Below are 19,477 nucleotides of genomic sequence, written 5' to 3'. Positions count from 1 at the left end.
AATGAATTGCTAAGCGCCAAAGAAAGGGAAATCAGAAAAAGGAAAGTAGGAAGAGAGAGAGAGAGAGAGAGATAGAGAAAGAGGATTTGCGTGAGCGACTAGTGAGAAATCGGAAAATGTACCGTTGGGAAAGAGTTTGAGAGCGAAACATAACTCATTTCCCTCGCGTTAGGGTTTGAAGGCTCTCTCACTTCCGATCCTTCTGATAAAACCGCCGACGGAGTAATCGAAGGTCATCTCTCTCTCTCTAAAGATCGTTTGGTTATTGAAAAAGAAATCCTGAACTTGGTTAGGGTTTGAAGGTTTATCTCTCTCTACCGATCGTTCGAGTAAAAGCGCCGACGGACTAATCGAAGGTCAGCTCTCTTTCTCTCTCTTTCAAGATCGTTTCGGTTTAAGCGCCAACAAACAGCGTTGGTCAGGGTTAATTTGAATGTTTTAACTTTTAATTCCGATGAGGCTGACCTAATCGGCAATCTTTTATCAAGTTTTTTATTTTGTTTGTTTCAAATTCAGATTTTCAGTTTCGTTTTCAAAAGAATTTTCCCAAATTTTGGTTGCTCGTTGAAATGGTTGTTCTTAGGTATACAGTTTTTTTTGTGGAATCTGATTCCCATTCCACTGTGTATTTTAAGGGCTGCCAGAACAACATGGAACCAGTATTTGGGAAAAGAAAAAAAAATAATGATGGCTTTAAATCGAATTCTTGATCAAATGGCTTATGGTTTCTTCGTATTTTATTACTTTCTCATAGTTGTTTTTAATTTCTTGTTTTGACGAGGCGTATGGAGTGAAAGTTCATGAACGTCGAGGACTTGCCGAGGCCGCGGTCGACAAATATTTCTCGCGGAAGAGGTACATGTTTTTATGTGAAATATCTGGTGGTTTCGTGGGTTTGGATAATTACTCCTTAATCCATGTTTAATAATCTCGATTCACTCGTTCATTTAATTATTGGACAAAGACTTTAATCAGATCAGAAACTGCGTATCGTGCTCTTTGAAACTAGCAGGCTTTAATGATCAAGAATGTTAATCTTGTATTTGATTGATCATAATTTATGACAATTTACAATCAAGAATGAACCACAATCGAGTGTTGTGGTCTATACTGCTATAAATACACTTCTTATCTATGATTATATTTTCTTCTCTTCAGCAATGGCACAAAGCCCACGCTCCTTCGACGAGTGCCTTGTTGTTCCCCCGGTCCGTCGTTGAGGCGAAGAAACATTTTGGGATCAGATCGTGATCGAATGGTTCTCGCGGACGATCAAGACACAACCTCTTTCGCTCAATCTCAAACTGACCTAGTTGTCAAATGAATGGAATCTCGAATCAGAAGGTATGCTTATTTCATTTAAAGTTTAAACTGTTTGTTTTTCTTTTTCCATCTTCATTAACAATTGTCTATGCGTAATCTTAATACAAACTATCATGTTTTCATCATACAAACTAGTTGGTTGTTTTGCAGGAGATTGGTGCGATGGAAGATGAGACGCTTATTCAAGCGCCGATCGCAAATATATGGCATTGCGTACCTCGTACGAAGACCCACTTGCCCGAAGCGCCACGCGTACATGTTGTGGTAGAGATTAAGGTAATATTCAGCGCTTAGTTTATACAGTAATGACACACCATAAGTAGTTTTCTTACATACATTTTGCAGTCAGATCTGTGACATGGTGATTGTTGCTCGGTCTTTGAATCTATCAAAGATCGTTATGACTGCTCAACTTTTAACTCCGGTAAGGCAGACCTAATCGCCACTCTTTTTATCTAGTTTTTTTGTTTTAAATTTCGATTTTTTTAGTTTCGTTTTCAAAACAATTTCTCCAAATTTTGGTTACTCGTTGAAATGGTTGTTCTTAGGTATACAGTTATTTTGTGTGGATTCTGATTCCCATTTCAATGTGTATTTTAAGGCTGCCAGGACAACGTGGAACCAGCATTTGGGAAAAAAAAAATGATGGCTTTAAATTGATTTCTTAATTAAAGTGCTTATTATTTTTCTTATTTTATTATTTTTCACCGCTGATACTAATTCTCTTGTTTTGACGAGATGAATGGAATGAAAACTTGACTATGCCAACCACCTAAAAGAAACAGCAGATCCAGAAGGTATGCTTATTTCCATCTAAACTGTTTGTTTATCTTTCCAAAATTCAGTTTAGGCTGATTTTTTTTTTTTTTTTTTTTTTTTAGCCCGAATTTTTTTGTCTTACGGGGGCCCAGACCACTTGAGCCTTCCACCTGGGTCCACCCCTGTGTGTAATAATTATTTGTAAATTACTTTGCTCGTTTGAACATGTTTAGTGATCATTTTACTCGAATAAGAGCGACTCCTTTGCACATTATTATATTTTCCGTCACATATTCCCGAATAAGATGAAAACAAACATTTATATACTCCCTCTTCTCATGGGTCACCGAATTCTCTGCCAACTCAATCACTAATTTATTCTCGACTCGTATCTTAGTTTATTTATCTTGGAGTTATAGCTTTCCTAGTAAATTTTGTGTCCATGTTGCGTGGCACACACACCACCCTACGACATACTCTGCCTCACATGTTGACAATGTTAATATTGGTTGTTTTATGGAGCCATGTGAAAGCCGTCTCTCCCACTTAAAACACATATATCGGTACACTAGTATGATCATCTACGTCTCTACAACAATCACTTGTATTCATTTGCTTCCGAGTAGAATATCGCGTGCAAATATTTTGAGACCTTGCATTTGGTTTCCGTACTTCGTCATTTAAGCTCTGATACCATGAAGACAATGAAACCAGAGAAAGAAGGAAAATGGGAAGGTCTAATCTTTCATTACTGAATCAAAACGTATTCATACAATAATTGAGCTAACAACAACTACTAAATACTCGGAAATAAACTAGTAACAAACTAGGAGGATAATAGCTTACATCACACGTAACAACTCATAGACTTTAGGAAAAGCATAACTAATATCTAAAGACTAGTTAACAACCTCAGATACACGTTAATTAATTAACTAATTTCGACACATAGACTCCCCATCCATACTCTATACTCGCTTGCATCCACGCGATCTCCTCCATCTTATTATTTGGCACATCGCCTATGTAAATGACTCTAGTGACACAAATATTTCAGAATTTCATTGCGTAACCTCAAGACTAAAGAAGTATTTCATTAGCCCAAACTCCGTCATTATGAACTCTAAAGTCATGGCATCTTTAAAATATTTTTTTAATTAGTGTATTAGCGTACATTGTTACATGAAAATTCTCTTTCCACCAAAAAAAAAATAATTTTTTTTTCCTATCTAAAAAAAATAAAAATAAAAATCCTAGTTCTACACTCCACTCAACCACCAACGGATCACAATTGGGAAAAAAGCACGTCAAGTCCTTTTCGTTTTGGAGTTCCACAATTGGGATGTAAACTTTTCAATTGTCCCTATTCCCTTACCACTATCAAAACCATAGACAAAGAGAATCAAGAAAAAAAAAAACCTTTCCAAATTAATAAAATTAAGCCTCAACCTCAATCTTATTTTGTTGTCGTACTCGTATATCATTACGTGGGACCCACATGTTACACAATGCTTACCAACTTTAATTAGTATATATTTGATTAAATGTCAATGATCTTACTTTTGCACTAATTAATTTGTAGGCTATGTATGTACACGATATAGTATCCAGGAATTTGTTCACTTGCCTCAGCAACCAACCACTTGGTTAGAGACATCATAGTCAAACATTCTTGCATGACCGAATTTTATAAACGAAACGGTTTATAGCTAATATTTTATCGACACTTGAGAGATCTCAAAATACCGACAAGATACCAGGATATCTCAATGGTATTTTAATTTTTGTTCATGAATAAAAACTTTATTACCATTAATTACTTTTCATGTTTGTACATATCATTGCACATGTTTTGAAATAAAAATTTGTTCAAATAAATTTAAATTATTTTTATTTATTTAATTTTGCATATTCAGTTCGATATTTTAAATGTTTAGTAAAAGGAAGATCAATACCCTAAGCGGCTAAGCATATGGAATTAGTGATTGTAATTTTTTTTTTTGGGTCTTGCTTTTATCTTTAGGATCACTTAGTTTTATTTTTATGATATAGATAGGAAAGCAAAATGTTGCCTTCATAAGAGGATAATCATCATATTAGACTAACATCCCTTACCTTTTGATTTATATATATATATATATATATATATATATATATATTATGAAGAAGTTACCCTTAGTACTCCTTTAAAGTGACCACATTAATTAAATAAATTTGTAAAACAAAACAATTAATCATAAAAATAGTTAAAGTTCTAAGTTTTTAAGTAAAATAGTAATAATATGTGGATACATTTTATTTACACTTGGTTGAAGTATTTATTAATTTTATTTAAAGTTTGACTATTTTATTAAATTTAAATGGAATATTTAGAGAAGATACCCAAATAAATATTTAATGGTATTTATGTTTGATCTTTAGACAAAAATAACCATATGACCTAATAGAATTTGACACGTTAATGACAAATGACGGATTGTTTATGATTGCATTACAATCTCTATAATTATAGCTAAAATTTATAATTTTGTTCTTAACATTGACTTTTTACGAGGCTCCATTATTTAAAAATGCGTGAGGTCACAGGGGATTCGATCGTATACTTTATATTTAAAACACAATCATTGAATCACATTGTTTATTTTTGCCCTAAATAAAAAGAGCGATTTTCTACGCCAAAAACAAAAACAAGAATAAACAAAAACAAAAGCAGTTTCGAATCTTCTTCAACTATTTTTACATAAACTCCGCTCAGCCATTCGTTCGTTTCGATTTTCCTTTTACTCTTTTCCTTTATTCTCGTTCGTTGGCATAATTCAGAGTAACTTTTCTGAACTGAGCTAAAACAAAGCCAATTTTTTTTTTTTTCCCAAAGAATATGAAGAGCTTTAAGGAGTTTTGGACGAAGAAGACTCTGATTGGTCTTGCCTTGGGACAGTTTCTATCGCTTTTGATCACTTCCACTGGCTTTACTTCTTCCGAGCTCTCCAAAAAGGGTATTATTGTCTTTTTCCCAATCCTCTCTTTCGAATGAGGAATTAAACATTATGCTTTTTATTTATTTATTTATTTTATAGCTCTCTGCTCATTGTGTGTGTGTGTAGGAATTAATGCTCCAACTTCTCAGTCATTTCTGAACTATGTGCTTTTGGCCATTGTTTATGGAAGCATTATGCTTTACCGAAAAAAACCTCTCAAGGTCTGTTTTGTTCGACTTTAAATTGTTTTCTATGTAGCTGAAGAAATATAAACAATCACTTCCTTTTATGTTTTTCTTTTTATTGTTTTTCATTCCGTTATTGCAGGCGAGATGGTATTACTATGTAATTCTGGGATTTGTAGACGTTGAGGCCAATTTTCTTGGTCAGTATGTATATCCATACCCATATATATGTATTGGCTGTTTTAGCTAAATAGCTAATTGAAATTTAAAAATTTACAAAATAGTCAAAGTACACTAGTGAATTAGCCATAATGTAAGAGTATCATGTTTCAATATAGTTTTGTTGATCCTATGATAAATTGCTTATATAAATCGTCAAAAAATTTAATCAATGCCAAAAAACTTTTTGATTTGCTGAAAACTTGAAACTTTGACTATTTTGCTAATCAGTTAATTTTGTATTATTTGTGTCTGCAATAGTGTTGGAAATTGTTGTGATCTGATTCGGTGTTGCACAGTTGTGAAGGCGTATCAATACACGTCGATCACGAGCGTGATGCTTTTGGATTGTTGGGCGATTCCGTGATCACAATGATAAATTGCTTATATAAATCGTCAAAAAATTTAATCGATGTCAAAAAACTTTTTGACAGCGTGTAGCTTTGGTTATTTTGCTGAAAACTTGAAACTTTGACTGTTTTGCTAATCAGTTAATTTTGTATTATTTGTGTCTGCAATAGTGTTGGAAATTGTTGTGATCTGATTGGGTGTTTGCACAGTTGTGAAGGCGTATCAATACACGTCGATCACGAGCGTGATGCTTTTGGATTGTTGGGCTATTCCGTGCGTTATGATTCTGACATGGGTTTTCCTCAAAACCAAGTATCGATTCAGAAAGATTGCCGGTGTGATTGTGTGTATCGCTGGCCTCGTTGTTGTCGTGTTCTCAGACGTTCACGCCGGCGAAAGATCAGGTCATAATTTAATTTATTTATTTATTCATGTAAATTTGATAATTTATTTTATTTTAATTTTTATTGAGAGTGGTATGGTTTGAGTTTTCAGGTGGTAGCAACCCTCGTAAAGGCGATATATTAGTTATTGCCGGCGCTACTCTTTACGCTGTCAGTAATGTCAGCGAGGTAATTTTTGAAAAAAATTAATTTCAAAATTTTATACATGTTTTAGAAAAAAACTGAAAAAAATGTCATGATACTTTTCGTTACAAACGTGTGTGAAAACAATCGTTGAACGAACAACACTAAAAGCATGTCTCTGTCGAGGTAGCGGATCAAATATTGTGTAACGCTAACTGATTTTTTATTTTTTTTCCTTTTGGCTAATTGTTTTCTTTTTCTGTGTCTGAATCTCAGCATTTCTGTAATTATATCATAGTTTGTATCAAGTTTTTTTGTCCCCTATACATATCATAGTTATAGATGTTAAAGGAATAAAATAAAATAAGTTTCGAAACATGTTTCGTATATAAGTTATAAAATAAGAAACAGAAAACAATGCCAAACCGGCCCTATAATTTTCTGCCGATGCAGCCGAGTGAATGTTCTCTTTTTGGGCTAATTTTTTTCTTTTTTTTTTTTCTTTCTGTATTTGAATCTCTCTTGTATATTTACTTCTAGAATGGCATTTCTGTAATTACATCATAATTTGCAGGAGTTTCTTGTGAACGCGGCGGACCGTGTAGAGCTAATGTCAATGCTCGGCCTCTTTGGTGCGATTATCAGCGCCGTTCAAGTGTATCCTTTCTTCAAATACGGCGAGGGGTTATTAAAATACAATATTCCATTCTTTAATATTTTGAAAACATATATACTCTTTGTTGAAGCCCTTAAGAAAGAGTTTCACAGAAGCTTGTTGGAGCGAGAAAACCTCAAAGCTATTCATTGGTCCGCCGGTGCAGTAAGTCTCTCGTCTCGCGTTTTAGTATTGATTTTCTAGTGATTTGATCTTTATCTACGTAACTATAAATTTATGAAGAAAGTAGTCCGGTCAAAATTTATTTTTTACTAGAGAAATGACGTTTTCAAATTTCGAATTTATTTTTACCGGAGACATACATGATAAAACTTTTTTTTCTAAAATATTTTCGTGCTTTTTTTTTTTTTTTTTTTCAGACTCTTCCGTTTGTTGGATTCTCGGTTTCTATGTTTCTGTTCTACTCTTTGGTTCCAATCTTGCTGAAGGTATGGCTTTAAAATCCGAGATCAGTTGATATTACGCCTTTTTTTTTTTTTTTTTTTCGGCCTCGATGTTAATTTGTGAGTTGACTTTCAGATGAACGGGTCAACGATGTTCAACCTCTCATTGCTAACATCAGACATGTGGGCCGTCGTGATTCGCATCTTTGCATACCGTGAAAAGGTCGGTGACCTTTTAATGCTCGGATTTTTATGGCACCATTATAACAAAGAAAAAAAAAACTTAAAATTACTTAAATATTTTTTTATAGGTCGATTGGATGTATTACGTCGCATTCGCTGCTGTTGCCATCGGCCTAGTCATCTATTCCGGGTACCCAATGATTTATTTATTTATTTTTCAAATCGCTATATCAGACTCGGGGTGTTGTTTTGGTTAAAACTTGAAGCAAAAATTCCTGTTTCAGGTGTTGACTAAATATAGTAAATGTTAAAAAAAAAAAAAAAAAAAAATCTTTCCGGGTAATGATTAAATTAGGCTTAGAAATCAGTCTAAATTATTATTTTCAACTTAAATTTTGGAGTGATTTTGACCGGCAGGGGTGAGAAGGACGAAAGTCGCCGTGCTGACGTGGCAGACGAAGAGGTCGAGCGAAGCAGGCGTTTCGACGAGGAAGCCGGTTCCGGAGTCGCCGGTGCTTCGAGTAGTAGCGGTACACACGCCGAAATAACCAATGCCAAGAGCACAGGGAAAGATTTGCAATTGAAGCTATGATTTCTTGTATTTTAGGCATGAACAAATAATTATATTTATACACATGCGATTAGAGGCATTATAGTGCAATGATGGTATCTTCTAAAAAAAAAAAAACATAGCTTTTGACTCGCATTTTTTCGGGGTTTAAAAATGGACCCTAGAAATAATACTGCAAAGTGCAAGTTTATGATAAGAAGCTGAGACAAGGACATGTGTGATATGCAAAGATGCTGAGGTGTAAATAAATCCTCCTATTTTTTTTTTAGACGCCTCAAAGACACCAACGTTTCCTAGACTTTTTATTGATTCTAAAATAAAAACTATTTTTTTTTTAAGAACAGAAAGCGAATGCTTCTGATTTTATTAGAAATTATTGTGCTATCTTATCTATCTCCTTTTATTTTTTTTTCTTTTCATAAAATACAAAGGTTGAAAAAAAAATGATTAAAAAGAAGCTGGGTGATCTCTGAAACTGCTCTGATTGTTGTTTCTTGGCTTTTTCCGGCGTGACCTCGGAAACAAAAGCTGTTGAATCTGCTTCTCTGCTGCAACTTCTGATGTGGCCTGTGTAAATTTAGTTCAAACTAAATTAAGAGATTATCGAATATCAAAGATTTGCAATCTAAAATCATGCATATTTAGCACTTACACTTCTAGCTTTTCTCGATCAATTATATATATAAATATATAATAATAATAATAACTCACCCGGACTTTGAAGGGAAAACGATGAGTTTGGAGCTCTGTTCCTACCGAGACTCTAACATCCATTCCGAGACTGTCCACGCAGATCAAATTAGCTCCCTAAAACGTGGAAATTTCGCACAATTTCAGATTTGTCAATGTGTGTGTTACAATGAACATTAAAACTGCATGAAAAAATTAGTGTTTTTATTTTTTTATAAGCAAGAGCAGTTTTTATTCCTGTGTACCTCTACGTGAAGGCCTTTCTTTTTGCAAAGAGCTTTGAGAGCGACATCGAAACGAATGCCCTTTTCCTTGAAGTGCTCTACAATTGTTGAAGTGGAATGGGCAAGGTAATCTGGATCCGCATCTTGAAAATCTTGTATACTTATACCAGACTGCGATTCCGTTACAGAAAAATAACATTCCAATAAAATGAAAGGTTAGGAAAAATACATTTTTTATATTTTGAATTAAAAAAAAAAAAAAAAAAAAAAAAAACCTTGACATTATTCCTCAGTTAAGCTATTTCTACTTGAGCTATTTTTTCGCCTTCCATTTTGGTCTATCTCTATCAGTATAAGTATGTTTTACTGAGCATCAAACTTCTCGAAAAACTCCTTGTGAATGATGAAAATAAAAGGAAATAGATAAACAATATAATGTGTTTTAATCTTGGGCTTCCCTTTCTCTCTACAAACAAATTTAATATGCAGAAAATGTAAGTAAATAAAATAAAAAAGTGAAAAGTAGTCTAATTGAGCATAAAATCGCAGAGAGTGAAATACACATGCCTGAATGCCATAAAGAGAGAAAAGCTCGATTCTCAAAATTTCCAATCTGTACAGAGCTGAGTGGCCGTTGTTGTTTCGACCAACTCTCGAGTCGGAGCTCTCATCTTCGTCATCTACGATAATAATAAAAATTAGAAGCATAAATTTGAAAAAAATTGTTACCAAATAATTGCTTTTAGAAGAAACATAAATTGTTTTTTTTTTATTATTTATTTTTTTAGCTGTTACAAGATGATTTAAGGTGTCCATTTAAGATTGCTCAAAAATATTTTGACTATAATAGGGTCTTAGCCTCGGGTGGTATTATTATTCCTTAACTATTCCTGAAAATTTGCTGATTAAAAAAAGTAGGTAAAGCGTTGCTTAAAGCTGTTTTACCAGTCCAATCAGAATCATCTTCGTAGCGGAATAATTTTCTCACGTACGGTTCTTCATCGTAAAAAGCTGGTCTAAGACATCCCAAGATAGACACACCATTCGATGGATGATCCGTTTTCTGATCACATCCCATCGAAACGACCTACACACATCAAACACCCACATTAACTTACTAACCACTTTATAAATTAAAAAAAAAAAAAATGATAGTCTTACTTTGCGCTCCCACAACATGACATTAAAAAAAAAGAGTTTTGAAAATAATTAATAGTCACCTTTGTCAAGCACTTAGAAAAGTAAATAGGATGAACAAAAGTAGAAGTATTTGGCACTCCCCACCCAAATGGAGCCTCAGCTTCTTCAATCTACACCCCAAACAGAGTCATTCCATATATAACTTCATTCCCTGAATACTAAAATTTTCAAATATTCCATAAATCTCTCCTTCTATTAAAATTCAGATGACTTTGCTGTTATTTCAAATGAAACTGTAAATAACTAAGAAAAAGTAGAATGAAACTCTAAATAGTAAAAAAAAGAAAAGAAAAAAAAGAAGCGAAATACAATTGTAAATAGCAAGGAAAAAGCTGTAAAAATCACGTATTCTTGGAATAAGAATGAGAACTTTTTATATTCTCGGAAAATGCTTTTAAAATGAGAATCTCGGGTAATTTTCACTTAAATATTAGATCAGATTTACAAAGATGTACAATAAACAATAATGGGCTAAAGAATGAAAAAAAAAATCACTAGGATACAATAAGCAGAGAAGCATATAGACGAACAAAATCAAATCAGATAGAAAATTAGTATATATACAAGACAGATAGCAAAACAGGATGAGAGATTACCAAATTACAGTGAAAAGAAACTCCTTTTTTCATTAAAAAAGCATTAAGCAAGGCGGTATTCTCCGAATCATTGATTTATCATAACCGAAACGACACAGATCTGCTTCAAACTGAGCATAATTGAAAAACAGCATGAAATAGTTCGTGACTTAGAAGAACAATTATAGATGCGTTTATAATAAAAATGTGCGTATATAAGAATTACAATGATGTTAAATTCCGTGTCACTGTCCTCTAAACTAGGTTATTTGTCTTATTGACACCCGTTTTTATTACAAACTCAGAATAAATACACCTGGCTTACTTACCTCATAATAACGATCATCAGAAGCAGTTTCATCAACGCTGCCATTATCAAAACCATATTCACCAGCCACCCTTTTGTTCTCATATGTTGACATATCCATTCCAATCAAAGCAATCTGAAGCAGATGTTCGAACATAAAAAAAAAAAGAAAAAAAAAAAAGAAGAAGATAAATTAATGAATTTATACAACAGAGAAATGGCATTCCAATTCAGGAAAAAAAAACAACGGACAAGAGAAACCTTGAGAGGATATTATTTTTTTCCCGGGACACTATATATACATTGGCTACTACAGAGTTCAAAAGTGGCAAAGCTATTGAAATTTGAAAATTTCATTTCAGTTCAAAACTAAAAGGCAAAGCTAGTTCTCACCACAGGATTACTGGCTGCGGGATCTTCTAATATGTTTGCATCGTCAAATATCTCAAAATACATATCTACACAAATAATTAAATTTCACTTTGAATCTGAATCTGAATCTGAATTTACAGCGAGCCCATAATGAATAAAAAAAAAAAAAAAAAAAAAACCCCATTAAGCAGTGCAAAAGAGACAAAAAAAAAAAGAGAAACACACACCTCCATAATCATCAACAACATACGGGAATTTTTCCCATGTTATATGTTCATGGGGTTCACAGTGTACCGTCCCGGGGAACATCAACAAAGCATCGCTGTTCGCCTAAAAAGAAGAATAAAGACACTAATTAACCAAAACCAGCTTCGTTTTTTGATCGGATACTCGCAATTCTGTGCTCTCATATCGTCTCATACTCACAATTCTCTAGCTTTTTTTTTCGTAGCGAACTTTCCACCTAGGATAATTGCTAATTTTATTACACCCTAAATCCAAAAAAATCCCGCTTCTTTAACATAACGAACTTTGTCACCTAGGATAATGGCTAATTTTATTACCCCTAGAAACTATATATATATTTATATTTTTTTTTTACTATTAACGGTAATATCTTCATTTATGTCGTTCCACGGTGACTATTTTTTTTTTTTTCTCGTGTGAGATCTTCCTTCGAGAGGACGTAAAAATCCCAGACAGGTGATATGAACATTGCTATTCTATTTCTATTAACTGAAAATATAAGCAAATCCGATACAAAAGTACACTCTCCTTCCAAGGAATCGCTTCCCTCCAATGAGTCACACACTGCTTCATAGACTTTTCATTCACACCAATCCTATCTATCCATCTATTATCATTACTACCCTTTAATTACTATTATTTGTCAAAAATTTCGTAAAAAAAAAAAGTTAGCACGCACACAAAACAGACCTCAACCACGGTTTTTGCGATTTCAGCGGAAGATAGTTTCGTTTCGCAACTTTTCTGAGCTGCTTTGAGTTCTTCAAGAGGATGATAGCCTCCATTGGGCATGTGATTCGAGGAATCGGGAACGGAGTCTGAATAATCCGCCGCTACACAAACTTTCCACGGACATAACTCGCGCCCGATCAACAATGATTGCCAATGTGTTTGTCCCGTCCAAAATAACGGGTTCCTAACACAAAAAAAAAAAATTAAAATTAAAATTAAACCTTCAAGTTTTAGTTCGCATTGCAATTGAAACTTGAAATTAAATTTTTTTTTTTTTTTCAAAACGACGAAGAACGTATAACTTCAATGCTAAATCATAGTGCCTGTTTAATCTCTTAAGTAGAAATTAGGGTTTGAACGAAACCTGAAGCCATCTAAGTGAGGCTTCTTGAATCTGTTTGTGATGATCCCGTGCGACGCAGCGCAGTGGATTCCTTCTTCGTGGTATAAATGACAATGAGAAACTGAATGGCCTGAGAGTAACAACACACGATTATTCCACTTGGAGTGGATTTTCGTTCTCAGACGAAGAAACTCGACGAATCCGAAATACTTACGAAGATTGTTCTTTCTTGACGAACATTACGAGCACAAAATCGAATTCGAAGTGATTAAAAAGAAAAGAGAAATGAGGACGTGATTACCGAGGGAAAGCGAAGAGGAAACAGCGATAGCCATGGTCAGAGAGTGAGTCAGTGATGGAGAGAGATTGGTGCTGAAATATATTGGGAATTAAATGTGTGATGTTTGGTGGTTTGTCGTTTTGCGGAGTTGGATTGAGTTTTTGGTTTGTTTGTGGTGGTTTCTTCTGATTTTTTTATTAGCTCTACGATCTCTTCTCTTTTTATTTGTCAGACAAAACACCCTGAAAACTTTTAAAGCTTATTTGTTTCTTTCCTCTCTATTATTACTTGACTTGTACCTAACAAGTTTTGTCCACAACAACAATAAAATTGGATTATGGATAAAATTGCATTTCATATTTACTCCTATTTTTTGCACTCGTCTAATTTATTTTGATCCGGACGAAAAATTATACGAATATTCTCTTTTGATATTGTTCAGAATTTCGATACCGGTGAGGTATTTTGTTTTAATGTTTTAATATTTTTTGAATTCATGAACATTTCTGAAACTATCCAAAACAACAATGTTTATTATGTGAGCTGTTTTATTTTGTGTGAGCGTTGGTTTAATCTTATAGCATTTGTAGACAATATCTTGGTTATTTTTGACGATTTCATTCTTGCATATACGATGATGTAGTAATGAAATCGTAAAAAAAAAAAAAACGTGTATATAATTTATAAATGTTCCGCCAAGCCGGTTAAAAAGGCTAATTAGGGTTACATGCATAATTTTTATTTTTGAAGCAAACAAACAATTTCAATTAAGTTGATATGATCGGGTTAAGTGCATGACGTTTAAAGCTAATTAAGGTCACAAAGAGCTTTGTTCCTCGCCAAGCAATCGAGGAGTCTCATTCGAAGAATTGAGGGTTAGCCTTCGGAGAGCGAGGGTATATTTGGAACCCAATTAAGAGCGCGACCGTCTGTTTAAAAATTAATTCTTTTGGAGATGATGATTCCATGAACACTTCGAATTTTCAATGATTTCATAAGCAACTCTTTTATTAATTTCCAATGATTTTTTCACATAAAAACAAAATTCATATTAAACAACAGGCTATCCTAGACTCAAATATGAGTAGCCTGGCCTTGCTTTCATGAAACTCAAAGATCACTTCTTGATTTAGTAAGTGGTAGACTTGTTCTTAGTATCCTCATATCCAACATGTTCTATAAAGATAGATGAGATAAGAGAGTCTATAGCATAAATTAAATCAGACTCATCTCTCAAGTATGAATTTTCAACTCCCATGAAAAGAAATGAAAAAAAAATAAATATCCATCTTAGAAGAACAAATCCCAAGTGATCTCCCAAAAATCAATTCATATACCAAGGAAAAATAGTCGAAATTACTCCTCATCACCTTGTGATTCTGTATCCCTGCAAAACACAAGATCATTGATTTAAACAAAAGTAAATAAAAAGTTGATGAAAGGTGCAGAAAGTAAGTTCTCAGTAGATTTTTTTTTTTTTTTTTTTTTGGCAAAATACCTTAACCCTCTTCAAAAGATCTTTTGCTCTGCTGTCTTTCTTAAAATGCTCGCGAACAGGCTGTACGGCGGAAGAAAACAAAGTTCAGCCAGTTTGAACAAAACAAAAATGAGAGAGAGAGAGAGAGAGAGAGAGATGAAAAACAACCTCAAGTATTTTATTAAGAGCCTTTGAAAGAGCCGGTTTGAGATCAGCTGGGTGAAGGGCTCCGCTAGAATAGTCAGAAACCAACTCTTCATAGCTTTTGAAGCTCCTGCGTTTAAGATGTAACCATTCGATTGAAAAAAAAATTAAAATAAGGAAACAACATTCTTTCTCGTTCAATCTAAAGGGGTTGACACAAAAAAGAAGAAAGAAGTAGACTTTACTTATTTCCACCGTTCGCTTCATTGCGCTCCACATTAAACTCATTAAACCAAGGCAAAACAAGGTACTTAATGTACTCCAAGCATGGATTCCCTTCCACAACCATAGGGGGGCAATAAGCTTTCTTGATCTTTACATTCACCTCAGCCTATAATAATAGAAATAATAAAAAAAACAAAGCCTTATTTTCATGAAATTCACAAAAGAAATTAGAAAAAAAAAATCAAATATTTAGCGATATAAGCCACAAAAACATAAGCATTTGCATTTTAGCCAACGTTTTGTAAATTTTTCGTAAATAACCATAAATGTTTCATAAATAGTAAAAAAATATGACGTAACCAACGTTATTTACATATATTTACTAGAAATTTACTCTGTGTAAATAAATTTACGTGGCTATTTACAAAAAATTAACGAAACATTGGTTATTTAGAAATTTCTAACGTTTCATATGGTTAGATAGCCACTGGACCAAAAAAAAATTGATTTGTCTGACACTAATGATAGTATAAACTAAACCCCACCTCTTCATCCTCCATGTAAACGGATGACGATGGATCGCTCTTGGACATCTTTTCTTGCCCTTGCTGTAGACCCGGCAACATATCTACACATCGAAAAAAATTCATCATTTGAAGCGCAAATAGAGCTAAATTTGCGAGGTGCAAAAAAAAAAAATAGAGGATTGAATTCGTACGGTGCGAAAGAATAATGGGCTTGTTCTTCCTTTTGATGTCGTCGCAGTACTCCCTCGCAAGTACATTGACCTTACGCTGATCCATTCCCAACTGGCATATATCAGCCTGGTTTTCAAGGGAAAGAAATAAAAAAAAACAATAACCATTAGGCACCGTTTTATTCCATCTTAAACAAGCAGATACGGAACAGACATTGAAGATGATTCGCAAAGCGGAAAATCGAGGACCTTGAGGAAGAAAATATCGGCACATTGCATGCACGGGTAAAGTATTTGAGCTGCGCTCAAATCATCTTTCTCGCTACGCCCCATAATCTGACTACATCTGAAAGTATTCAAAACCGAAAAAAATCAGCAGCTGAATTATCATAATTCGACACAAAAATAAGATATGTAACACACACACACACACACACACCTTGTAACCCTTGAGACCGTGTTTCTACGAGCGATATCCATCACAATAGGCCAATACTCGTGCGCTCTCGAATTGATCTCCTTCGAAGACCACAAGAACTCGACCTTGCCTCCTTCCAGGTCCATCCCAACGGCTTTCCAAATCTCGATCAGGTAATTTCCAACGGTCTCGATCTTCTTCAGATCGCCCCCCATTTTGTTGTTGAGCTGAGCAAACCAATCGGCTATCCAGATCTTGACTTTGCACCCGGCTCCCGTGAGCTTGTTCACATTCAATGTCTTCATAACGCCCTGAAACAAACACACGTCATTTAATCCGACGTAAAGGGAAAACCCAATTCAATCTCTAGAGATGCTAACAACAAAGGTATGTCATAGCTTTGAAAAAAACCTAAAAGACAATCACAAGATACTCAGCAAGTGATGTCACCAAGAAATGAATCACAAAACTTATGGTTCCACAATCGAAAAGCTTTTTTTTTTTTTTTTTTTGCTTTAGCTAATGATCAATAATCCATTTTGTATAAAAAAAAAAAAAAAAAGTTTAGGCCACATAAATCAGTTTAATTCAAGTTCACGTCTATGGAGATTCACCCGAAGCATGAAAAATCGGCATTGTAATTAGAATCCGCTGATAAACCCTAATCAATATCGTGAAATTCCTGAAATAATTATGTCAGCGAGGAACATATACCAGAGATTAAAAATAAAAAATAAAAATAAGGAACTTTTTTTTGTGAATGCAACATATCGATATCAATATGTTTTTTCTTTTACGCAACAGCTTATGGTTCCACAAGCGAAAGCTTTTGGCTTTTTTTTTCAGCCAGTGCTCATGATCACGAATACATTTATCCATTTTGTAAAGAAGCACAGAACCCAATTACAAAGTTTAGAGTATCATTCTCAATTAAAAAAATAAAAGCTCAAAGGGTTTGAAGTATTCCGATCTAAAAAGTTCAGGGATGATCTAATATATAGGCCCAAAAAGGAGACCAAATAAGTGAAATCAGTTCAATTCAAGTTCAGTTCAATGGCGGCATTGTAATTAGAATCCGCTGATAAACCCTAACCAAAATCGTTAATTATGTCAATCTAATAATCGCAAAAGAAAAATCGTTATTACCTGTGCGATGTGCATTCGACCAGAAGGTTCGAATCCATCGTAGCAAATCGGCTCTGGTTTCTTATCGAGAAGATTTCTGAGCTCGTCTTCTTGAATACACTCTTCTCCAATACTTCTGACCATCTGAAACCTCTCTTCCAAGCTCATTCTGAGCTCATCGACGCCATTGAATTTCAATCATACATCACCGAGCCTCCAAAAATCGGTATCAGACACAAATGGAAAGCTGAGTTTTCTTTCGCTTACCCGTTGACTTGAGTTGAGGAGCTAGAAGGAGAAGACTGGTCGGAGACTGCGAGGGATTTCAGTGCCTCCGCCGGAATTTCGTCGGTCGCCATCGGAGTTAGACGAGTGTGAAGGCGGCGAATCGACTGAGATTTTCGGCGAGTGAGATGCGACAAAACCCTAATCCCTAAATTCATTCAAGGTTGTATCTTTTTTTTTTTACTTTTTTTTATAGGACATGTAATTTGTTTTCCCTTATGTTGAGAAATAAATAAAATATATGAATAAGAATTGTTTATAAATTAATAACCATTTGCATAAGGGACTGAGAAAAAAACTAATAAATATACCCTAAATTCTAATAAACAATGTCTTTATTTTATATCTTCTTGTTTATTTATAAACAGGATTTAACTTTATTGAAGGTTATAACAAAAAGCAATAAAAACTAGGGTCAAGCGGCTATATAGTCAAATAGAACTTAAACTTTTGCAAAATAGTCATAGTTTGTCAACTATAAGCAAACTAGTCAAAATAAGATTAATCTAAGCTGGATTAAATTTAATCCCAACGAACTATAAAAACAGAATGTAAGCTTTATAAAGACTGGATTAAAATTAATCGAGGTATGATTAAAAGTCATAGTACTCTCAATTGGCTATTTTGTTATACCTAATGAAACTATGACTATTTTGCAAAAGTAATAGTTTGAATCGGCTATTTCATACCATTTTTCCTAAAAACTATTTTATAACAAACTATGAACGAAAATAAACAATGACTGCAAGGGTAATGTTATCATAAGCTACGTTGGTCGTATTAGTGCTAATTTTAGCTTTAATGTAAAAATTGAAAGCTTGATCTTTACTCTTTTGAACTTTGAAATATTTGGCACAATATAAAAATCACTGAAACATGATTGGCTCGATTAAAGGTGATGTTACTCCTCCTTTGACTATCGCTAATATAAAGATCTTATTCATAATGCTACGAAGAACATTCACCTCGTGAAAAAAATATGGTTGCCAATATCACATGATTAATTCTTGTAGGCTATTATTTCATGCTGATTTTTTAAAAAAAAAAACATTTAAGTCTATACTCTTAAAAGATTGCAAATGGTACATATATCACAAAAAAATTGTGTAATCTATACATCATATAATCTTTTTTCCGTTTTTTTTAGCTTTTATTGTCTCAAAATAAATGTAATCACGGTTCTCCTCTGCCACAAATGAGAATTATAAATAAAATTCGCGTGATTCCTCCTGTTCTATAAAAAAATTCAATAAACAAACTGCGAAACATATTTTATTTCTAGTGCTTTACCTCGGTTAATACACGTTCCCTCACTCAAGGTTCAAAACAAAACCTGGAGTACAGAAGGTTGAGGGGGATTCGAGATATTAATCTCAAATAATCTTAATCGAGCCTTATATATGGATTGGGTGTATGCGGGCAATAATATTCGACCAACTTGACTGTTATCGCATCCATTTGATTAATGATCACCAATCCATTTAATCCCAAGGTGTTTGAAGAACAAAACCATTTATGATAGTTTGAAGTAGAGAGAATTAATGCGTATTCAATGGTGTTATATGTAGGTGTTTTGAATGGGTCGATGAGATATGATCGGGAGTGTTTTATCCAGTTGGTATGTAAGAATGAGTCTTCGAGGCGTGATAGCCTCTATTAATAATATTGTCCACATAAGATATTTTGGAAATTATTTAAAGATTGTTAATTTAATTAGAATGCTAAAATATGGTCAATAATGATTAGTTTAATATGTGTAGCTAGACTTAAAAGTCACATATGTGTTAGGAGAAGTGTCCGCAGTGTATGAGCATAATGTGCTTATAGTTCGTACACGATATGGACATACTTTAATTGTATGTGCCGTTAAAAAACCGTTATGACACACATCATAAATCTAGAAAAATAAGCTAAATAAAACTATATATGGTAATATATGAACTATTGACAATCAATATTTTATGTGATCCAATTTGTTTCCA

At 33.8% G+C, this 19,477-nt stretch overlaps 3 protein-coding genes across 4 annotated transcripts; 1 reads left to right on the top strand and 2 right to left on the bottom strand.

Moving 5' to 3' along the window:
• Positions 1-4,744: 4,744 nt before the first annotated feature.
• LOC149394533 (solute carrier family 35 protein (DUF914)) lies at positions 4,745-8,297 on the top strand. The gene is made up of 11 exons (XM_089616446.1): positions 4,745-5,078; positions 5,187-5,281; positions 5,388-5,445; positions 6,025-6,219; positions 6,311-6,387; positions 6,917-6,999; positions 7,111-7,162; positions 7,378-7,446; positions 7,538-7,624; positions 7,713-7,774; positions 8,002-8,297. The coding sequence occupies exons 1-11, from the start codon at positions 4,961-4,963 to the stop codon at positions 8,174-8,176; spliced, it is 1,071 nt and encodes a 356-aa protein (XP_089472572.1). The 5' UTR covers positions 4,745-4,960; the 3' UTR covers positions 8,177-8,297.
• Positions 8,298-8,444: 147 nt separating this feature from the next.
• LOC149394532 (Pentatricopeptide repeat (PPR) superfamily protein) lies at positions 8,445-13,366 on the bottom strand. 2 transcript variants are annotated; one of them, XM_089616443.1, is made up of 12 exons: positions 13,146-13,365; positions 12,866-12,974; positions 12,460-12,685; positions 11,751-11,853; positions 11,545-11,609; positions 11,174-11,287; positions 10,290-10,379; positions 10,015-10,156; positions 9,637-9,749; positions 9,091-9,240; positions 8,867-8,962; positions 8,445-8,722 (listed from the first exon to the last, which is right to left on the bottom strand). In XM_089616443.1, the coding sequence occupies exons 1-12, from the start codon at positions 13,177-13,179 to the stop codon at positions 8,603-8,605; spliced, it is 1,362 nt and encodes a 453-aa protein (XP_089472569.1). In that variant the 5' UTR covers positions 13,180-13,365; the 3' UTR covers positions 8,445-8,602. The 2 variants fall into 2 exon arrangements, with proteins under 2 accessions (XP_089472569.1, XP_089472570.1); XM_089616444.1 differs by lacking the exon at positions 10,290-10,379 and having other exon boundaries at positions 13,146-13,366.
• A 748-nt stretch (positions 13,367-14,114) lies between these two features.
• On the bottom strand, positions 14,115-17,696 carry LOC149394531 (Tyrosyl-tRNA synthetase, class Ib, bacterial/mitochondrial). The gene is made up of 10 exons (XM_089616445.1): positions 17,478-17,696; positions 17,232-17,379; positions 16,107-16,396; positions 15,917-16,013; positions 15,689-15,794; positions 15,516-15,598; positions 14,991-15,136; positions 14,770-14,875; positions 14,623-14,682; positions 14,115-14,511 (listed from the first exon to the last, which is right to left on the bottom strand). Exons 1-10 carry the CDS (start codon positions 17,651-17,653, stop codon positions 14,491-14,493), a joined length of 1,233 nt encoding a protein of 410 aa, XP_089472571.1. The 5' UTR covers positions 17,654-17,696; the 3' UTR covers positions 14,115-14,490.
• Between the last annotated feature and the right edge of the window lie 1,781 nt (positions 17,697-19,477).

The sequence above is a fragment of the Urtica dioica genome, chromosome 6, assembly GCF_054948205.1.
Source record: "Urtica dioica subsp. dioica isolate 48M chromosome 6, U.dioica_male_clone48M_v1_H2, whole genome shotgun sequence".
NCBI classification, from domain to species: Eukaryota; Viridiplantae; Streptophyta; class Magnoliopsida; order Rosales; family Urticaceae; genus Urtica; species Urtica dioica.
Note: the sequence above shows the minus strand (reverse complement) of the source record. Positions and strands in the feature narration are given on the sequence as shown.